This window comes from Conger conger, chromosome 18, assembly GCF_963514075.1.
Source record: "Conger conger chromosome 18, fConCon1.1, whole genome shotgun sequence".
Taxonomy (NCBI): domain Eukaryota; kingdom Metazoa; phylum Chordata; class Actinopteri; order Anguilliformes; family Congridae; genus Conger; species Conger conger.
In genome coordinates, this window is record NC_083777.1 from 5590001 (window position 1) to 5610288 (window position 20288).

General features: G+C 49.6%; 2 protein-coding genes and 1 long non-coding RNA gene across 3 annotated transcripts in view; 1 reads left to right on the forward strand and 2 right to left on the reverse strand.

Annotated features, from left to right (window-relative positions):
- Positions 1–6133, forward strand: part of micu1 (mitochondrial calcium uptake 1) — a 37230-nt gene extending 31097 nt beyond the window's left edge. The window contains exons 8-12 of the mRNA XM_061228060.1: positions 435–635; positions 1344–1481; positions 2133–2241; positions 4681–4770; positions 5487–6133. Of these exons, the coding sequence (XP_061084044.1) occupies positions 435–635; positions 1344–1481; positions 2133–2241; positions 4681–4770; positions 5487–5650 (702 nt within the window). The 3' untranslated portion in view covers positions 5651–6133. The remainder of the gene's footprint in view (positions 1–434; positions 636–1343; positions 1482–2132; positions 2242–4680; positions 4771–5486) is intronic.
- LOC133118234 (uncharacterized) lies at positions 2771–3607 on the reverse strand. The gene is made up of 2 exons (XR_009706382.1): positions 3181–3607; positions 2771–3092 (listed from the first exon to the last, which is right to left on the reverse strand). It is a non-coding gene; the product is annotated as an uncharacterized LOC133118234 (long non-coding RNA).
- A 2524-nt stretch (positions 6134–8657) lies between the features above and the next one.
- On the reverse strand, positions 8658–19484 carry nolc1 (nucleolar and coiled-body phosphoprotein 1). Its single transcript, XM_061228665.1, has 14 exons — positions 19334–19484; positions 18492–18547; positions 18248–18405; positions 17377–17483; positions 16965–17082; positions 16514–16638; positions 16227–16377; positions 15411–15533; positions 15218–15298; positions 14382–14495; positions 12219–13856; positions 11457–11599; positions 10466–10549; positions 8658–9888 (listed from the first exon to the last, which is right to left on the reverse strand). The coding sequence occupies exons 1-14, from the start codon at positions 19442–19444 to the stop codon at positions 9730–9732; spliced, it is 3168 nt and encodes a 1055-aa protein (XP_061084649.1). The 5' UTR covers positions 19445–19484; the 3' UTR covers positions 8658–9729.
- Between the last annotated feature and the right edge of the window lie 804 nt (positions 19485–20288).

Here is a 20288-nt window from a genome sequence, read left to right on the forward strand (position 1 = left end):
AGACGCTGGTGGAGAGAACCAGGCCGGTACAGACTGTCAGACCTGGGTGAGCAGCCTGAGTGGCTGCAGTGAGCAGTGCTCCTGATGCAGTCAGTCAGTACAATGAAGGCTCTGGAGTGGGTCTGTTGAGAGGGAGGCGGGTCCACTGAGGTACTGCTCGATTGTAAGGGCTGACCCTTAAAAAGAAGTGGCTGGTTTTTCTGTTTCACCCGTTCTCCGAGTAGCACTTAATGGGATGAATTATTGGGCTTGATTGGTCCAAATTGCCAGCGCCGGAGGCGTTGGAACGAAAGGAACAGGAGGCGTGCAGTTAATCCGCAGCGCTACGTGCTTCCGGTTAATTCCGCGCGGTCCGGCAGCGCTTCACTGAGGGCGCGGGGACGGGGTGCAATGCCTTACTCCGTTACACTGGCCCTCTCTGGCGCCCCCCGCAGGTGCAGAGTATAATCCGCTCCCAGACCAGCATGGGAATGCGTCACCGCGACCGGTCCACCACGGGCAACACGCTGAAGACGGGCGGCTGCAGCTCCGCCCTCACCACCTACTTCTTCGGCGCCGACCTGCGGGGGAAGCTCACCATCAAGAGCTTCCTGGAGTTCCAGAGGAAGCTGCAGCACGACGTCCTGAAGCTGGAGGTGCGTGAACGCCTACACGGCCATACACGCACATATCTACACACGCACATATCTACACACACACATATCTACACACGCACATATCTACACACGCACACGTCTACACACGCACACGTCTACACACGCACACGTCTACACACGCACACGTCTACATATGCGTGTATGCATATATAAGCACACACATGTATAAATATATGGCCATACACATGTCCTCACATACACATGCACATATACATATGCAGCTATTGATATTGTACTTCCCTCTAGGGTCTTTCAGCGCACTTACCCCTGGTTATGGGTATGGACGTCGCTCTGGATAAGAACGTCTGCCAAATGCGATTTATGTAATGTAATATGCGTGTATGCATATATAAGCACACACTTGTATAAATATATGGTTATACACGTCTACACATAGACGTGCACATATGCATATATAAATTACATGTCATTTGGCTGACACTTTTATCCGAAGCGACTTACAGTTGATTTAGAGTAAACAGGAGTAATGCAGGGTTAAGGGCCTTGCTCAAGGGCCCAAGGGCTGTGTGGATCTTATTGTGGCTACACCGGGGTTCGAACCACCGACCTTGTGGGTCCCAGTCATGTACCATAACCACTGCACACACACGTATGCGTGTATGCATATATAAGCACACGTGTATAAATACACACACACACAGTGTATAACTCCCTTTCTCTCCTCAGTTTGAGCGGAATGATCCGGTGGATGGGCGGATCTCTGAGAGGCAGTTCGGGGGCATGCTGCTGACCTACAGTGGAGTTCAGTCCCGAAAGCTCAAAGTCATGCAGAAAGGACTCAAGAAGATGTTTAAGGATGGCCAAGTATGTCCCTGTACACACACACACACACGCATGGACGCACACACACACACACACACACACACACTCATTTCGACTCCTCGGCTCTGCACTTTCTCCATAAACCTGGGCCTACCATTTCAGCGGCTGCGGTGTTTGTCTAGCTGCTCCTCCGGGTGTTTGTGTGTGAGAAACCGTGTTTGATGGGCTGAAATAATCTAAGCTTCAGGAGGGCAGCGAGAGCCCTCCCTCTCTCCCCCTCTCTCCCTCTCTCCCTCCTTCTCTCCCTCCCTCCCTCTCTCCCTCCCTCCCTCCCTCTCTCCCCCTCTCCGCGTGGCTGTGCAGGCTGTATGGTACGGCACGCTGCCTGTCTGCTTGTCAGGCCCTCCCTGGGGCCGCCGCTGAGGCTTCTGGGACACGAGCAGACGGGGCCCCGTGAGAAACTGCAGAGAGAAATACAGATACAGCACTGAGTGCATGTGACTCAGCACTGAATTAAGAGCATTTGGAAAAGACGACCTTATTACTCATAAATGAATGAGCACCCATCCTGTTAGGGTCTGAACAGTCTGTACCCAAGCTCATTCTGTGAGCTGATTGATGTGGAGTGCTCAGATTAAAGCACCAGGTTCCTCAATGAATGGAGCCTGACAGATCAGCTCCTTCTTTTGGCAGGGAATCACCTTTGACGAAGTGGAGAACTTCTTCACGTTCCTGAAGAACGTAAACGATGTGGACACAGCCCTGAGCTTCTACCACATGGCAGGAGCCTCCATCGACAAAGGTACCCATCACCACCACCCCCTCCCTCTCTCTCTCTCTCTCTCCCCCTCTCTCCCTTTCTTCCTCTTTCCCTCTCTCTCTTTCTCATCCTCCCTCCCTCTCTCTTTCTTCCTCTCTCTCTCTCTCTCTCTCTCTCCCTCTCTCCCTCTCTCTCTCCAAATATGTCGCCCTGCATGGCTATTGCTCGTCCATGGAGCTTGGCTCATCCATGTAGAACTGGAGCTCTTTCTTCATCCCCCTTTCCATTCCTCCACCCCCTCCCCCCCCCCCCTGTTTAACGGGCAGCCTGCCAGAGCTGCATGACCCCCCCCCCCCCAACCCAGCCCCCCTGGCCCACTTTCACTCCCTCATTTACTGGATAGGAGCAGGTCATGGCTACACTGCCCTCTGTCGAATGGTGCACGTCAAGCCTTTTCCTACAGATGCCTCCCAATGAAAACCACAGATGATGATAATAATAATGGTTTATATTAATTTAATTGTGTCTAACACGCCATTATCCAGAGGGTCTCCCCATAGGTTGTGTGACGTTTTTGAGATTTAATAGTTTTCAGCACATTGTCAACGATTCAGCGCTATAATTGCATGTGAGCGTGCAGATAGGGGTAATGAAAAAGCTGGCTTTGTGCTGTGTGAACACACAGGCATTGTAGCAGTCGTCTTAGTGCTGATTGCGGCCGGGGGTAATTGAATCTGCCGTTTCCCCCCGCTGTTTGTCTGATTGCATTGCCGCTCACATCTGGACAGCCGGTTTGGCTGCACGGTGCCCTTGACTGTCTGGTCTATCTGCTGCTCTTCAGAGGGCCGGTGTGGTGTCTGCTGCTCTTCAGAGGGCTGGTGTGGTGTCTGCTCCTATTGATATAAAATGAGGGTCGAATAGAGTCAAAGTGCGATAGATGGCGGTTATGGATTATTTCTGGAGTCCATCTTTCAGCTCTACCTGTGATGTCTCTCTGAAGTGGAGACACCTTCCTGCTGTCTCTCAGTGATGTGTTTCTGCAGTGGGGAAATCTCCAGACCATGGCTGCTTCCTGCAGTCTTGCTGCACTGGGGAAGAGCTTTCAGGCTCATTAGTCAGGATCACATTGAAGTGCTGCATCCACAGCTGATAATCGAGATGCCTTTTCTCTCTCTCTCTCTCTCGCTCCCTTACTTTCTGCCTCTCAATTAATTCAGCATGCTGTACTGGCATGAAATACCACATTTTAACCAGTGATTGCACACTAATTATAATAATGACAACCATAACACAAAAACAGGCTGATTAAAATTTTGGAATGGAAACGCAATAATCAGTTTTTAACACCTAGATTTTTTTTTTTCTGATTTGTCGGTCTCCGCCTCTCCTTCACTAACTCACACGCAGGCTTAATTGGCGCCGGTGAGCGTGCCTGTTTGAAACGAGCAGCTGCGGGTTTCTGAAGACTCGCTCAGCTGCGTGTGCAGTGCTGCTCTAACGCGAGACCGCGGCGGTTTGAATTTCCGTTTACAAAAGCGCTCGAGCACGGCTGACCCTGCCACGCTTTCGAGCGGAACTCTTTAGCCGCGTACGCCTGCCTTCCTCGTCCCTGTTTCTGTAAATAAGCCGATGCAGTTACTGCTTACGGAAGTTACTGATTTCTTTCAGAAAGCTGTAGCACAACTGCCCCCGTTACGGAGAAAGTACAACAACATATCGATCGATACTCGTCATGTGTAGACCGGGCAAACGTCACTTCAAGTAAATAAAAAACGGTTTAGTAAACGTACAGTTTAAACAATACTCTGGTTAATGATATGAACTGTATTTTAACAATGGGTGTTTGTATTTGCCTGCGTATGAGAGCGAGTGTGTATGCAGTCTGGTTGCTGTGGAAACACCCTGACTCACCTCAGCTTTAGCTGGTCTTTAGGTAAAATAGCCCCAGTTTGCCTTAGGTTAACTAAACCCTGTTTAATGTTTCAGTATTTTAGTTTCTGCTATATTAGAAAAGTCCAGAAGGGACGGGGGAAAAGACTTTGTGTGATTGTGCCAATCGATCTGCTTCTTTTTGTCTCTCCCTCTGCGTCCTCCACACAAAATCAATGCTGAATTAATGCTCTTTATCGAGGCAGGGGAGATGCCTCATCACTCAGCTTTCATGCCATTTTTGTTCTGCTCTGACCCAGAAACCCTGCTCCCTCCCTCCCTGATAAAGTCAAGATCTCCCGCTGACATGTTTGGTTGCTAACCAAGCATCTCTAGTCCTCTGTGACGTGCAATATTGGTTTCAATTGCCAGCAAGGTCTTGTGTAATGATGTGCTGCCATGTTTTTAGTGTGCCTACTGCAGGTGCGGAAGAGCCCACACAGAAACATTTAACACTGCTGTCATTTCACTCGCCCTCTTCCCCTCTCTCCTCCTCCCCCTCTCCTCTCCTCCCCTTCTCCTCCTGCCCTCTCCTCTGTCTCCATACTGCAGCCACCATGAAGCAGGTGGCTCGCACGGTGGCAAAGGTTGAGTTGTCGGACCACGTGTGCGACGTGGTGTTTGCGCTCTTCGACTGTGATGGTGAGTGCTGTTCTGATTCAGCTGTGTGTGTGTGATAAAAGCAAGATGTCAAAGCAAAGTCAAGATGTCTGCAACCCTCATAACCTACTCTGATATAGGCTATTAACTTCGCGAAACTAAAACTTTTTTTTTATGCCCTCAAAGAACGGCAAAAACTCCTGGCACATCTTGTCCTGGTAAACTGGCCAAAAGACAGTGCCAGGATCCACATTTTTAGTGTTCCGCAGGCTTCAGTATTCTCACTCTGAGCAAACCTTTCCAGAGGACTGAGAGACATAAATATGTGCTGAATGCTGCAAGCACAGCATGTGCGTGTTTGCTTATGATAGTGAGCGTATTGCTGAGTACTTTGTGCTCTTTCAAAGCAGGTTGTGGTTAACCCCCCTCCAATTGTGTTTGGTTGTCAGGGTGTTGAAACAACATATGGTCACTGTTTTTTTGTGTCCGTCTTCCTGTCGATTGTGCGTGCGTGTCTGTGTGTGTGTGTGTGTGTTGTATGGGGGTACGTGCATCTGTGTATGTATGTGTGTGTATGTATGTATTGTGTGTGTGTGTATGCGCATCTGTATGTGTGTGTGTGTATGTGTTGTGTGCATGTCTGTGTATGTATGTATGTTTGTGTATGTATGCGTATGTATGTGTGTGTGTGTGTGTGTGTTTGTGTGTATGCATGCGTCTGTGTATGTATGCATGTGCTCACCTGCGCTCTCCCTCAGGTAACGGGGAGCTGAGCAATAAGGAGTTCATCGCCATCATGAAGCAGCGCTTGATGAGGGGGCTTGAGAAGCCCAAGGACATGGGCTTCACCCGGCTGGTGCGGGCTATGTGGAAGTGTGCCCAGGACACGGCCTGGGACTTCGCCATGCCCAAACAGCAGTAGGGCAGGGCGGGGCGGGGCGGGGAGGGGCGCAGTGAGGGACTACACACAGCTACGAAAGGTGACCTCCACCACACAACTTCCCCAGGTTAAGAAGAGAAATACACCGTGATCCAATTGAACTCATTAGAATGGGAATTCTGTTGGGAACAGTTGATCGTGCGGGTGTGGCTCTGTGGATGATTTACACAGGAACTGGAGGGGGCTGCTTGGTGAAGTCTGCTTTTCAGTGCGTTCTAGAGCTCCTCTGCACTGAAGACACTATGAGTAATGGGACTGTGTGCACATTGGGGTAGGCAGAGTTTCGGCAGGCAGAGTACACTTCGTACAGCTGCTTCAGGTTGCTTTGGGATTATTTTCAGTGTACACTGATATTTACCCAGAATGCTTTGTGTTAATATATTATATGATAATGTGTATGGCTGTAAGTGAATGTGTTTCTAAGACTGTAAAAAGGCTCTATTAAAACACTTTTTTCCAAAAAAATCTTTTTTTTTGTTGCATTCTTTAATCTGTCTGTGACTGTTTTTCTGTACTTTCTGGAACGGAATGGTCTCCTTGTGTTCGTTGTTTTTCTGCACAAGACTTTGAGGATTGCATTTCTCATTAAATTGTATTTATTCCAGAAAGCCTCATTGCCAATTAGTTGGTTTGAACAGCAAACAGGTTACAGCAGGATTAGACTGGCTGATTTGCATATATTTGTCAAAGAATGTAATCCAGAACACGGTAGATGTGTGTGAGCATATGGCTAAAACTACTGGAAGAAGGCAGGCACCATGAGAGTTAAGAGGTGGGTGAGTGGAGAGGGGATAATTTGTGTGAGAGAGAGAATATGGCTACACTGTAAGAGGGCAGAGAAGAGTAAAGAGGTGTGGGTGTGTGAATGGAGAGGGGATAATGTGTGTGTCAGTGGAGGGGGTACATAGAGAGTGTGTGTGTGTGTGTCAGTGGAGGGGGTACATAGAGTGTGTGTGTGTGTGTGTGTGTGTGTGTGTGTCAGTGGAGGGGGTACATAGAGAGTGTGTGTGTGTCAGTGGAGGGGGGTAGAGAGAATGTGTGTGTGTGTCAGTGGAGGGTAGAGAGTGAGGGTAGCAGTAGTCAGCAGTTCTATCTAATTGAAATGGATAGGATGGGCAGCCCTCTGCCTCCATCTCTCTGCACACTAAATGAGTGGTCTGTCTCCTCTCTGTCTCTCTCTCACACACACACACACACACACACACACTCTACCCTCTCCACTGAGACACACACATAGTTCTTACAGTGAAACACACAAAACTGGACATAACTGGATCTCTCACACACCCAGTGAAGCAGGTCTCTCTCATATACACACACACGTACGTGCACTTTCCTCTCAAGACCCGACCACACACACATACACCGCCTTTCCCCAACATACACACAAGTTAAGCGGTGCTAGCATTGCTGGTTCATTAGCATTTATCGCCCCGCTTGTGCAATCACAGTGAGGGTGCAGCCCCAATCAGCAGGGCTTTTTGGACCACCTGTGACAGAACTGCACTTCCAGCCATCACGCAAGAATCTGGCAAAAATGTGACTGAGCAAAATCTCAGTGCGGCGGACGGTACTGCCAGAGGTGACGCTAATTGTCAGTGTGAAACGAGAGCTAGCAAGCTCAACCCCACCCCCACCAGTTCAACCCAATTACAGTCACCAGCTGGAGGAGCTCCAGTCATTTATTGCGCCTCACAGTCCAGCATTCGGCCTCTGGAAGGAGCTGACGCTGCACTGGGTCATCAAGATTAGTCTCATATATATTCCGTTACGTTCAACCGTTAATTCAGCCTCGCGTCGTGAGCCAGAACTCCCCCTCCGATAATGGATTGGGAGCGCGTGTACGCATACACCTTCACAAAGGCTAGTGTGTACGCTCTCTCCACCCGAGTACAAAACATCTGCCCCCGCTTTGAGAGTGACCCCCCGGTCCCGTGTGCACACCTGTGTACAGAGACCCATCGTCTCGGACGGGGGAAGCCAGACATTTCGCGCTGAAGTCAGCAGTCCTGGCTAAGAGCCTTTCGGAGACGAAGGTTCGCTCTGAAACAGAGCGTGACGGCATCGGGGAAACTTCTCTTCACTGTAGCATGAGGAAAAGGCACCATGCCCGCAGGGTTATGCTTGTTGTGTTGCTGCCACCTAGTGGGAGAAGCTAGTCATTACCAGAAAACCCCCATTGTAACCAGGTTTTGGAAGCTTCCATCATTACTGTATGTGGGTCAAGGAGCAGCTCTACATAATGGTTCTCGTGCGTTTACATCAGAAGCACAAGCATATTAAAACAGTCTTTGGCTCGGAGTGCAGGAAGCAGCCACAGTAATGTTGCGGATCGGACTTCCTGATCCCCATTTTGTAACCAATCTGCCACTCGGGGGCAACGATGCCAGTAACAGCAGGTCCTTCTGCTGAATAGTTCAGAGGCACTTTACAATAGCTTATTTTTGCCTCTTCGTGTCCTTGTCTCCTTTACTGCCTCTTAGCTCCACCCATCAGAGAAGGCAAGGAAAGGACGTGAGGACGGAGGAATCGAGGACACCTTCATAGCTTGCTCTTCCAAGCGTCCGTTTGACGGCACGTCAGTTACAGGCGTGGCAGACATACCTGTGGATCCACCTCTCCCCAGCATTTATGCGTCACGTGTTCTGAAAAGACACTCAAAGGTTGGAATGTCCTTAAAGATGGCGGACCTCGATCGCTTTCAGGGTCAGTCGAGGAACGAGGATAAAGTAAGGGATTGGAACGAGCCGCAGGGCTTTGTGAGCTGCACTATGATGCGAGACCCTTTTCCCAGGGAGGTACCACACGGTCCTCATTATCACACCGGCCCCAGCCGGGGGTCAGCGCAGTGCTTACAGCACCTGTACACCTCTACGCACCTGTTCTCCAGTACACACACACACACACACACACACACACACACACACACACACACACACACACACACACACACACACACACACACACACACACACACACACACAAAGACTTAATTTGTCAGGTCTTTAATCTCAGCAATAAGAATGAATATCATCAGAAAGGGGGGGCAGAAACAAAACGTACAATTCTAAAGTAAAAGAAATATAATTTTCGACATAATTAAAAAAGAAAGGATAAATGTAACCCTGGACTGGAGCCCTGTGGTGGCACACAGACCCCTGCACGCACAGTACACAAAATGGCTGCCCCACTGAGAGACAGGACAGAGACCCCTGCACACACAGTACACAAAATGGCTGCCCCGCTGAGACAGGACAGAGACCCCTGCACACACAGTACACAAAATGGCTGCACCGCTGAGAGACAGCTCGCTCGAACCAACAGAAAACCAAGGGCAGTGTAACCAAGCCAACGCAGAGTGACTTCACTATCAATCACTGGTGTAATTCACAGATAATATGGCTTCTGATTAAAGCAAAACTAATGTTCTCTGCACCCAAATTAGTTTAAAATACACAAACATGTAAAAGAGTGTTTTAGACCGAGGACACTGCTAGGGGAATGAGCCGTGAGAAGCTCCTTACCAAGACACTAATGAACCCGTCTGCAATCTACACAGTCACGCCCCATTTCCCTTACTCCATAAATAAACGAGAATAAAACGTGAAAAACGACCTTGGGCATGCTATACATAAGCACTGAAAATAAAGACTAATCACTAGAAAACTGAAGAGGGAACTGTTTTTTTTTTTTTTAACTCATGGGCTTCACAGGGAAATAAAACGGAACCGTTTCTGTTAACCACACAGCAATGTGGGAGCTGTGAGAAGAGTCCTCTTCCTAGGGCGCCACCTCCTGGCTCCGGGCTGTAAGTGCAGCCAGACGACAGGTCTGAAGGCTGCAGCGAGTCCCCTGCAGTTCCCCGGTCCACTTCACAAAAAAAGCCACTGACTAACCATCAAAACTACACTGAAACATCAGCTCTGGCTCAGCGTCAGGGTGCCCCATGTTTCACAGAAGTCATGTTGGGGGATGGGGGTTGAGGGGGCTAAGGGAGCCCCTCTAGAGTCTGGGGGAAAGAGGTATATGATACAGGGGGCATGGCAGGGTGCAGTGGGCCTTCAGTCACTGTCGAATTTGATGGAGTTGACGCCGGTGGAGATGGCCCCGCCCCTGTAGCTGCCCCTCTTCTTCTTGGTCTTCTCGTGACGGAAGGACTTGCCCTTGGTGAAGCGCAGCGTGTCGTTGGCCCTCTGGCCCCAGTCCCCGTTAGCCCCCATCTTCAGGAGGAGGACGAGAGGGGAGAGGGGGAGGGAGGAAGAGAGAGAGAGAAGGGGAGAAAGGGAGAGATAGAGAGAGAGAGAGAGAGATAGAGAGAGAGAGAGAGAGAGAGAGAGAGAGAGAGAATGGGGGAGAGGGAAGAAGGGGGGAGGGAGAGAGAGAGAGAGAGAGAGAGAGGGAGAGAGAGAAGGGGGAAAGGTGGGAGAGAGAGAGAAGGGGGGAGAAGGAGTTACTAACGCCCACAGGCTGAAGCAGTGTTCAGCGTGCCCACGCCATTTTACACTAATTACAGCACTTACTCAGCGGCAGGGAAGCCACGCTCCGCCATAAATCTCTGCCCTTTTCCCAAAATCATTACCCAAAGCTGAACAAGTGCGCAATGCTCACGAATGCGCTGAATAAACAGAAGGGAGCACTTTTAATCAACAGGGTGCTGCTGGGGGGGAGGAGCCAGCAGCCACAGGCCCGTACCACAGTCACACGCACAGGGCCCGTGACGCAGTCAGACGCACACGCACAGGCCTCGTTAGCATGCTACGGCACGGCTGCGTGTGTGCGGAGTACTCCGTGTCTCACCTTGGCGTCGAAGGAGTTGTCAGCCAGGCGGGGGTCTACTTCCACTTCCTCGTCCCTGATTCTGCGGAACGGAACGTTGGCGGTCTGAAGAGAGGGCACGAACACAGTGAGCCCGTTACACAGCCACAACTTTACACAGCCACAACATGCACAACCGCATCCATAACTCACTGGCTGAAGCCCCATAGCTCACTGGCTAAAGCCCCATAGCTCACTGGCTGAAGCCCCATAACTCACTGGCTGAAGCCTCATAGCTCACTGGCTGAAGCCCCATAGCTCACTGGCTGAAGCCCCATAGCTCACTGGCTGAAGCCCCATAACTCACTGGCTGAAGCCTCATAGCTCACTGGCTGAAGCTCCATAACTCACTGGCTGAAGCCCCATAACTCACTGGCTGAAGCCCCTTAACTCACTGGCTGAAGCTCATCCTCCAATGGAGAACATTCACGACATGGTGGCCCAGGCCATCACAACCAAGTATTTCACATAATGCTTCTGGCCAGTCAGTCACTTAACATGATACATATGCGTCCATCTTAAATTGACATTAAATGTGTTAGCAGCATAATGTCCAGTTAATAATCAAACATAAATGTATGAAGAGCTGTATAATGGTTAACATCAACAGTAGTTAGACTAATTTCAGACCTGAATTTTTACGATTATGAGAACGGTCTTCTGCTTTTCGGGGTTACTGGTTACTTAATTACTGAATTAATCAATTACAAAATTACACAATTCTCTGCTGCCTGAGGTCTGGCTGTAACTGGCTGTTGTTTGTAACTGGCTGTTGTTTGTAACTGGCTGTTGAACGAAAAGAAAAACCAGCACACCCTGGGGTCAGGTTTGGCATTAAACCATTTCAAATGAACCGGTGTTCTGTGGACCTAAACCTGTGACCAGAACCCTGGCACTGCAGAGGCCCTGGAACAGGATGCATTGACCAATCAGCAGCCAGAACAGCTGGTCAGCAGGTCCCAGGGTGCAGTACCTTCTGCTTGGCCTTGGGGAAGGAGTGCGGCGTGACCGCTGAAACCTTCTTCCCTTTCGGCGTTTTATCTTCCGCCTTCTCCTCCTCCTCTTCTTCACTTTCCGACGAAGACTCTGCGTCTCGTTTCCTCTTGCCGTTTGTGCCTGTTGTCCCAGAACAAAGTTAAAAGGGAAATTAATGTGAAACTTCATTCATTCTGAATAAATCACTTGGGAACAGCGGATTTGATGAAAACATTTCCATGTTTTTACATTTGGCTTTTCATCGGACTTCACCCGAGGCACTCAAAGCGGTTCAGGATTTAGGAGAGCACACCAAGACAATTAATCCTACAGAGCAGATTCACTGGGGGTTGGGAGGCCGGGGGTTCCTCTACCGCATTACTGAAGGGCACATTACACAGGGATTATGGACTGAATAAGAAGCTAGCACAGTGCTGCCACTTCATCAGGCTCAGAACAAAATAAAGGATTTTATACTGGAACACAAAAACAAGAGTGACCTTCTCAGCGGCTGAGCTCTGTTTCAGGCCGGCGAGCTCTCTTCTATAATTCCCCAAATTACAGAAAACGAGACGAAGGCGACAATTCTAGATCACCCACCAATGGTAAGCTCATCTTAGATGACTAGTCTCAGTCAGTGCTTGTGGATCATTCGAGTATTAGACCTTAATTGCCACAATTTGTTTAAAAATGAAGTGCTTAATGATGAGAACATTGTAGGTGGTCCCACTGCATCTGCCCAGGCGGCCAGAACTCCTACCGTTGGTTATGGGCGTGGCGGCTGCCTTGGGAGGTTCGGGCTTGGCTTCCTCCTCTTCCTCGGACGAAGAGCTGTCGGAGGATCCGCCGTCTTGCTTGGCTGGGGTGGTCTTCGCAGCAGCAGGGGTGGCCGCGGGGGTTGACGTCTTCACCACCTTCTGGCTTTCCTCCTCTTCCTCAGAGCTGCTGTCGCTGGAGGATGAAGATGCCGCATCCTTCGCCGCGGGCGTTGTGGGGGCTGAGGCAGCCGCTTTGGGCGTGGCCTTACCGTTGGCGACAGCAGGCTTGGCAGGTGTTTTTACCTCCGTCTCAGAGTCTGAACTGTCTGAAGAGTCTGAACTGCTCTCCTGTTTCTTAGCAGGTGGGGTTTTAGCGGGAGTGGCTTTAGCGGGTGGGGTTTTAGCGGGAGTGGCTTTAGCGGGTGGGGTTTTAGTGGTGACTGCAGGCTTGGCGGGTGTTTTCTTTGCCTCCGTCTCAGAGTCTGAACTGTCAGAAGAGTCTGAACTGCTCTCCTGTTTCTTAGCGGGTGGGGTTTTAGCGGGAGTGGCTTTAGCGGGTGGGGTTTTTGCAGCAACTGCAGGCTTGGCAGGTGTTTTCTTTGCCTCCGTCTCAGAGTCTGAACTGTCAGAAGAGTCTGAACTGCTCTCCTGTTTCTTAGCAGGTGGGGTTTTAGCAGGAGTGGCTTTAGCGGGTGGGGTTTTAGCGGGAGTGGCTTTAGCGGGTGGGGTTTTAGTGGTGACTGCAGGCTTGGCGGGTGTTTTCTTTGCCTCCGTCTCAGAGTCTGAACTGTCAGAAGAGTCTGAACTGCTCTCCTGTTTCTTAGCGGGTGGGGTTTTAGCGGGAGTGGCTTTAGCGGGTGGGGTTTTAGTGGTGACTGCAGGCTTGGCGGGTGTTTTCTTTGCCTCCGTCTCAGAGTCTGAACTGTCAGAAGAGTCTGAACTGCTCTCCTGTTTCTTAGCGGGTGGGGTTTTAGCGGGAGTGGCTTTAGCGGGTGGGGTTTTAGTGGTGACTGCAGGCTTGGCGGGTGTTTTCTTTGCCTCTGTCTCAGAGTCTGAACTGTCTGAAGAGTCTGAACTGCTCTCCTGTTTCTTAGCGGGTGGGGTTTTAGCGGGAGTGGCTTTAGCGGGTGTGGCTTTAGCGGGTGTAGCCTTTGCTGCAGTCTGTTTTGGGGTTGCTGTAGCAGCCTCCTCCTCCTCCTCACTGGAACTGTCCGAGCCGCTGCTGCTGGACTCAGCGGCCGGTGTGGGTTTGGCGGGGGGTGTGGGTTTGGCGGGGGGTGTGGGGGCGCTCTTGGCTGCAGACGGGGCCTCCGCAGCACCCTCATCCTCAGAGTCAGAGCTGTCGCTGTCCGAGTCAGAGCTCTCCGCGGCGGCGGCGGGTTTAGCCGTGGCGGGTTTAGCCGTAGCGGGCTTAGCCGTGGCGGGTTTAGCCGTGGCGGGTTTAGCCGTGGCGGGTTTAGCGGCAGCCTTGGCTGCGGGGGCCACAGGTTTGGCTGGGGCGGCCTTCTTTTTGGGAGGCTCCTCCTCTTCCTCAGAGGAAGACTCCGAGCTGCTGGACGCAGCCTTGGCTGGGGGAGGCTTGGAGACGACGGCTTTAGGGGCAGGCTTAGCCGGGGCCTCATCCTCTGAGCTATCAGTCTCTATGGAGACAAACACACTCACAGGTCAGCCCAGAGAACCAGCCACACAATCTATATCCACCTACAAACACACACACAGGTCAGACCAGAGAACCAGCCACACAACCCACACAATCTATATCCATCTACAAACACACTCACAGGTCAGCCCGGAGAACCAGCCACACCATCTACACACAAGCATCCAAAAGGACTCATTGCTGGACCATTACAGCGCTTAATGCTTACAAACCAAAAAAAACAAAACAAAAAACAGTCCAAAGTCCAAAAGTGAACAGTTTGAGCCTCCACAAACATTTAATTATCTATGTATATACCCCCTGTGTATCCACTGTAGATACTAAGGTTCCTCTCCAAAAGAAAGGACTACATTGTGAGACATTTGGGGGTTCACCACATTGTACCAGTACTGCAGACCACTAAAAGCCAAACTATTTAGAAACTCTGGTTGCTTATTTTCTAACACTAGGGGGTACGCTGGGCAAAGGCAGAAAAACAAAACAGTTCCAGTGCGCGTACTCTCACCTGAGCTAGAGGAAGAGTCCTTCTTCTTGGCGGGTGCAGTCTTGGCAGGGGGCGTCTTCTTCACGACCACGGTGGCCTTCGGCGCTGGTTCCTCCTCTTCCTCCGAGCTGGAGTCTATCAGAGGAAGAGCCTCAGCTGCACTGATATTTACACTCAGACTTCACGCAAGCTGAGAGGTGCACGTACATCACTCCCTAGACATCTTCAAAGAGCTGCAAGTGCGTCAGTGAAGGGGGTTTCCCCACCACAGTTAAGCACCCGACACTAGACACATCACGGGGGGGGGGTTTTACTCCACCAGTCAAACCGGGCGTGGAGATACCACACCTGGGTTTAAATAGCATTTGCTTTGGATTCAAATCAATTTTTTCTGCATATGACTAACTTTGCCCGGTGTACTGGAACAATTAAACTATCTGTGTAAAGTGTAAACCCTGCCCATCTGCTACTCCTTGCAGGCTCAAATGCATCAGGCAAGATCAATGGAGCACATAAAAGTATTTGAGTCCAAAACCAATATTATTTGAACCCAGGTATCGGAGATAGTAAGGTCTATAAATATTTAGACACTGACAAAGTTATTGTTATTTTAGGGTCCAAGTTATCAAGGTATTAAAGGCCTCAAACCATCATGCGGTTGCCAGATATGCAGCAGCTATGGATGGATCACTTCAAGGATTGTTTCTCATATTCATTAATTACTTTCAACTCCAATATCCTAAAATAACAATAACTTACTCAATGCCCAAATACTTATGGACCTGACTGCAATATGGCAGGACTGAGACCACGCCTGGTCACACATCACAGGACATTTCAGAAGTTTCGGGCCCTACCGGAGCTGTCAGAACTGGACTCAGCCTTCTTGGCCACAGGTTTGGAGACGACCGGCTTTGCTGCGGCAGCTTTGACTGGAGCTGTAGGGAACCAACAGGGGTGAAATCTCATCATAAAATCCCCACAGACTCACATAAAATTAAAACATAGCAAAAAACTAAACCAAACAGCAGGGAATGACATAACCTTTACCTGCCACTTTCTTCTCTTCCTCCTCTTCACTGCTGTCTGAAGAGTCGCTGGATTCTGATTTGCTGCCACCTGCTGGCGTGGGAGTGGCCTGCACTGCCGGTGGTGGAACAGCACTATAAGAACCTGCAACAAAACCCACCAGCCAATCGGCACTCAATACACACAAGCACCCAGGACTGAGCCCGCTAGCATCACACCCCACAGTCATTTCCGACCTACAACTCCTTGAACAACACCAAATTTAATTTAATGTTTATCCAAGGTTGTATTTAGCAATGAGACGGCCAATACGGCCTGTACATTTCAATTTAATGCTGCGTGCTGCACTACAAGATAAGCGGAGTGTTAATGCAAGACGCACTAAAACGCAAGAGCGGATGGTGCTACTTTAGCCCTGATCCAGAACCACTGCCATGCCCGATACAATTACTGCTGAGATTTGTTGCCTGCAAAACTTCCAACTGTAAATCAGCTCAATGAAGTGCATATTTCTGTGCGTCAGGTGCTTAGAGCGCAGATAATGGGAGCCTGAAAGCACCAATGAGCTGTGTGTATTTCTGTGAGATCTTCCACAGAGCGCCCTTCGATGTCGGGGTCGATGAGCCGATCTGATGAGCAGAACCGGCATCAAACACCGAAAAACAGCCATTCAACAATTTAATGTTCCAGCCACTGTTATTATCATAGCAATTACCTACGGCTAGCACTTTCCCATAGAAACAGCTCTCCAGGCAATAACTCACACCATAAAGAAGCGAGAGATAAGATTCTGGGAGTATGGGAGAAGTCAAACGCGTCGCAGAGATGAAGAATGACCTGGTTTGGGTTTCTTGCTGGGAGGGGCTTCCTCCTCTTCCTCAGAGGACGAGTCTTCTTCACTGCTGGATTCTGCGGCGGCTTTTTTGGCGGGGGGTGTCTTGGTCGAGGCTACGGGGACCTTTGCTGGGGCGGGGGCTTTAACAGGCTTCTGTCAGGGGAGAGAATTAGTATGTTAGCGACGAGGCACAGAAATCTCACCTGCACCACCTCTTCCACCCTTCTCTCTCTCTCTTAACCAGCCGTAACTGCCAAAGGAGTGGGTGTGGTCAGGACTGTGACATCACCTTGGCTGGCTCCTCCTCCTCTGAGTCACTGGAACTGTCGCTGTCACTGCTGCTCTCCGGCTTCTTCTGGGCGGCGGGGGCTTTCGGGGGGGCCTTTGGGGGGGCTTTCGGGGCCGCCTTCAGACCTGCACAGGCAGGACGGGGGGGGGTCAGGGAATCCGTGAGGTAAACACAACGTTTCCATGACGTTCGACAAAAACAGACCACGCGATAGGGATGTGGGGGAGTAGTCCAGTCACGCGTCTTGACAGCTGACGAATCGTAAGACCCCATTACTTTACTACCAACCCTACATCAAAAAGCCACCACAGATATCAAAACAACATAAGACTGGACTGCGGGCCAGTGCTTTAAGATACCATACAGGGGAAGAGCAGACACGACTGGGGAGGTGGCGGGGGACTGGGAGAGGCTGGGGAGTTTGTGGGGGCAAGGAGTCCAGTCCGCAAACCTGCAGCAGGAGATTTGGCAGCTGGCTCCTCCTCAGAATCGGAGTCCTCACTGCTGGAGCTGGTGTCCTTCTTCCTGGCCGCGGCAGCGGGCTTCACTGTGGGCTTCACAGCGGGCTTCTGGGAGACGAGGGAGAAGTCAGGAGACATGGTGCCAGACCATGTGCTTTAAAGAGTCTTAAAGGGACTTGTGGGAGTTGGAGTCCAAAGATTTGTGGAAAGATTAAACTGCATTTTGAAAATGACCACAAAACCTATAAATTGGGCAAATTAACTACATTTTTTCCAAGTCAAATTAACAGTAAAGTGGGGATAATATTCACAGGAATCTTCTGGTTAAAATGGTAACCAGTAAATGACTAGCACGTCTAGCCTTAACCCTGTTTTATTCAGTCACCACGGTATCCCTCCTACCTTCACTGGGGCCTTGGTCTCCTCCTCATCCTCGCTCGAGTCTTCATCGCTGCTGCTGGAAGAAGCTGCGGGTGTGGCCGTCTTAGCCACGACGGGAGCCTTAACCGCTGGACGGGCAGACAGACAGAAAGCCATCACTGCTACAGTGCATTCTCCTCCCATTCTCCTCCTTCTTTTCAACAAACCAACCAGCTCTGTGCAGCGTCTGCGGCTGATGGTGCGACTCTGGGGGCCTACACAACCTGGAGGTGCCACATTCCTTAAAGAACTGAAGAATTCTAATCTAATTCGAACTGCATCCATCTAATCCTTAAAGGGCTTTTATTTTTGTCGTCTTCAAATAGCAATCTTATATCAAGAACCAGATGGGGGCGACATGGCTCAGGCCGTAAGAGCAGTCGTCTGGCAGTCGGAGGGTTGATGGTTCGATCCCCCGCCCGGGTGTGTCGAAGTGTCCCTGAGCAAGACACCTAACCCCCAAATGCTCCTGATGAGCTGGTCGGGGCCTTGCATGGCAGCCAATCGCTGTCAGTGTATGAGTGTATGAATGGGTGAATGGAGAAGCATCAATTGTACAGCGCTTTGGATAAAGGCGCTATATAAACGCCTGCCATTTACCAGATACGATAAACAGCCTTATGTTTGGCTAAACCTTTTTTTTTTTTTTTTATCCCCCAAGAGGCACTCGGAATCACGCTTATAGACCAATTAACAATGAATATAGTGCAGTGAAGCCAAACGGTGTTTCCGAGAAGCACTGTAGTGTGCACAATGCCTACCCTCCCTGAATTTGCAGATTCCAGAACTAGCATGCAGACCTCCTCCATCATTATAAACTCGTCATGCACAGGACCCTGTTCTGCGCCCTTACCTGCCGGAGCAGCCTTGGTAGGGAGAGGGGTCTCCTCTTCACTGCTGGACTCCTCGCTGCTTGAGCTCTCCGCATCCTTCTTGGCTTTTTTAGTAGAGGGCCCGCTGGCCGCTGACGTGCCACTGGCCTGAGCCTTGCGTTTCTTAGCCTCGGGGGACCTGCAGGGGAATAGGGATTACTGATGAGTTGCTGTCAGTAATGTTAGAAAAATGGGGGGGGAATCAATCACAGAAGCTTCACTTACTTCGCCCAGAATTTGAAGATTTCAGTGAGACTGTGGTCATTCGGGTCCAGTGCCACCTGATGGGAGAGGACAGTGTGGGGGGTGCCGTCATCGTTAGTTAAAAAGGAAAAGAAAAATAGACTCACATGAAGCAACTTTCTCATAGATCTAAGTATGTTGTCGAGGGGGCGGGCGATTTATAAGCAGGTTATATCTTTAACCGTAGTGTAAAAGAAAAAAGAATGGCAATATCTGACATCGGTGTCAGGTATTGGCGATAGTTTAGGCATTCATCGGGCGTTACAGTAATGGACTCGGGGCTCGGGTGACACGCTTGTCCATTGCCTCAAAATCATAGATAGCAAGCAACCTTGGCAACTTGAACTATTTTCGAAGTGGTCACCATTCACAAGGAATGTGTTTAATACTGACTTTCCGCAAAACGTCATTGATGTCGTTAATTCTCCATGACTACAAGATAATGGTGTCGCTAGTGTTTTCAGCATAATATCTAGCTAGCCACGTAAGGTTCGATAAGTGCCCAGCTAGCTAACGATAGCAGCAGGAGCAACAACAGCCACGTTCAAATATTTAGCTGATCAGTTTGTAATATTTGAAAATGCAGGTATTAAAAAGCTTAATGCGTTCTTCCTGAAATTTTGGGATTCTTACTCTCAAGCGGCAAGTCTAGAAATAAGTGGAATCTATCGTCTAATTTATTTGGACAGGTCACACACGTGTTCAGAGCCGTGTACGACACAGTCACGTTTCTCTTAACTTTTGCACCGGTAAACACACAACCACTTTTCAAAATACTCATAAAAGCGCACTAGACATCCGATATCATGTCATTGTTTGCTTACCACTTTAGCCTTTTTTGTGAACAGCTGCGCTGCCTTGGTGAATTTGTTCTCTAGAAGAAACGAGTACACATGCTTGTACAGGTCGCTAGGAACCGTGCTTTGCTCCGCCATCTTCGCTCGCTTCAGTCGTGTAAGGAAGGAGGAGTTGAAGAAGCAATCACATGGCCAAGAGCGTCGGCGCACAATATAAACGTCATTACAGTATTACGTAATGTACAAACGCGAGAAGAAAAACAATACTGTATATTCTCCATTCATTTATGCGAAACCAAAAAAAAAGTGCTACATACGCAAATATATACACACACTCAGTGTCCACTTTATTATGTACACCTATACGCCAGCTGGCTAAGGCAAATTCCTAACCATCAGCAGATCATGTGGCAGAAATTAATAAAAGGATAAAAGTAAGCAGGCATTGTCAAGAGGTTTGGTTGTTGTTCATAAACCGCCACCTCCATTCCAACAAACTCTGTGGAAGAATCGCACGAATACAGCACTTACTGACGACAATAAACTACATTACATTACATTAATGGCATTTGGCAGACGCTCTTATCCAGAGTGAAGTACAACAAAGTGCATACCCATAACCAGGGATAAGTGCGCTGAAAGACCCTAGAGGGAAGTACAATTTCAACTGCTACCTGTACAACAAAGATAAGGACCAGGGCCTATTTGAATTTTTTTTTTTTTACGAACAAATAAACAAACGAACCACAAAGCAAAAGTGACCAAACTTAACTATCCAAACACTGCTTACCTAGCCAACTAAAAATACCGGCATAATGGCAGGCATTTATATAGCGCCTTTATCCAAAGCACTGTACAATTGATGCTTCTCCATTCACCCATTCATACACACACTCACACACCGACGGCGATTGGCTGCCATGCAAGGCCCCGACCAGCTCGTCAGGAGCATTTGGGAGTTAGGTGTCTTGCTCAGGGACAC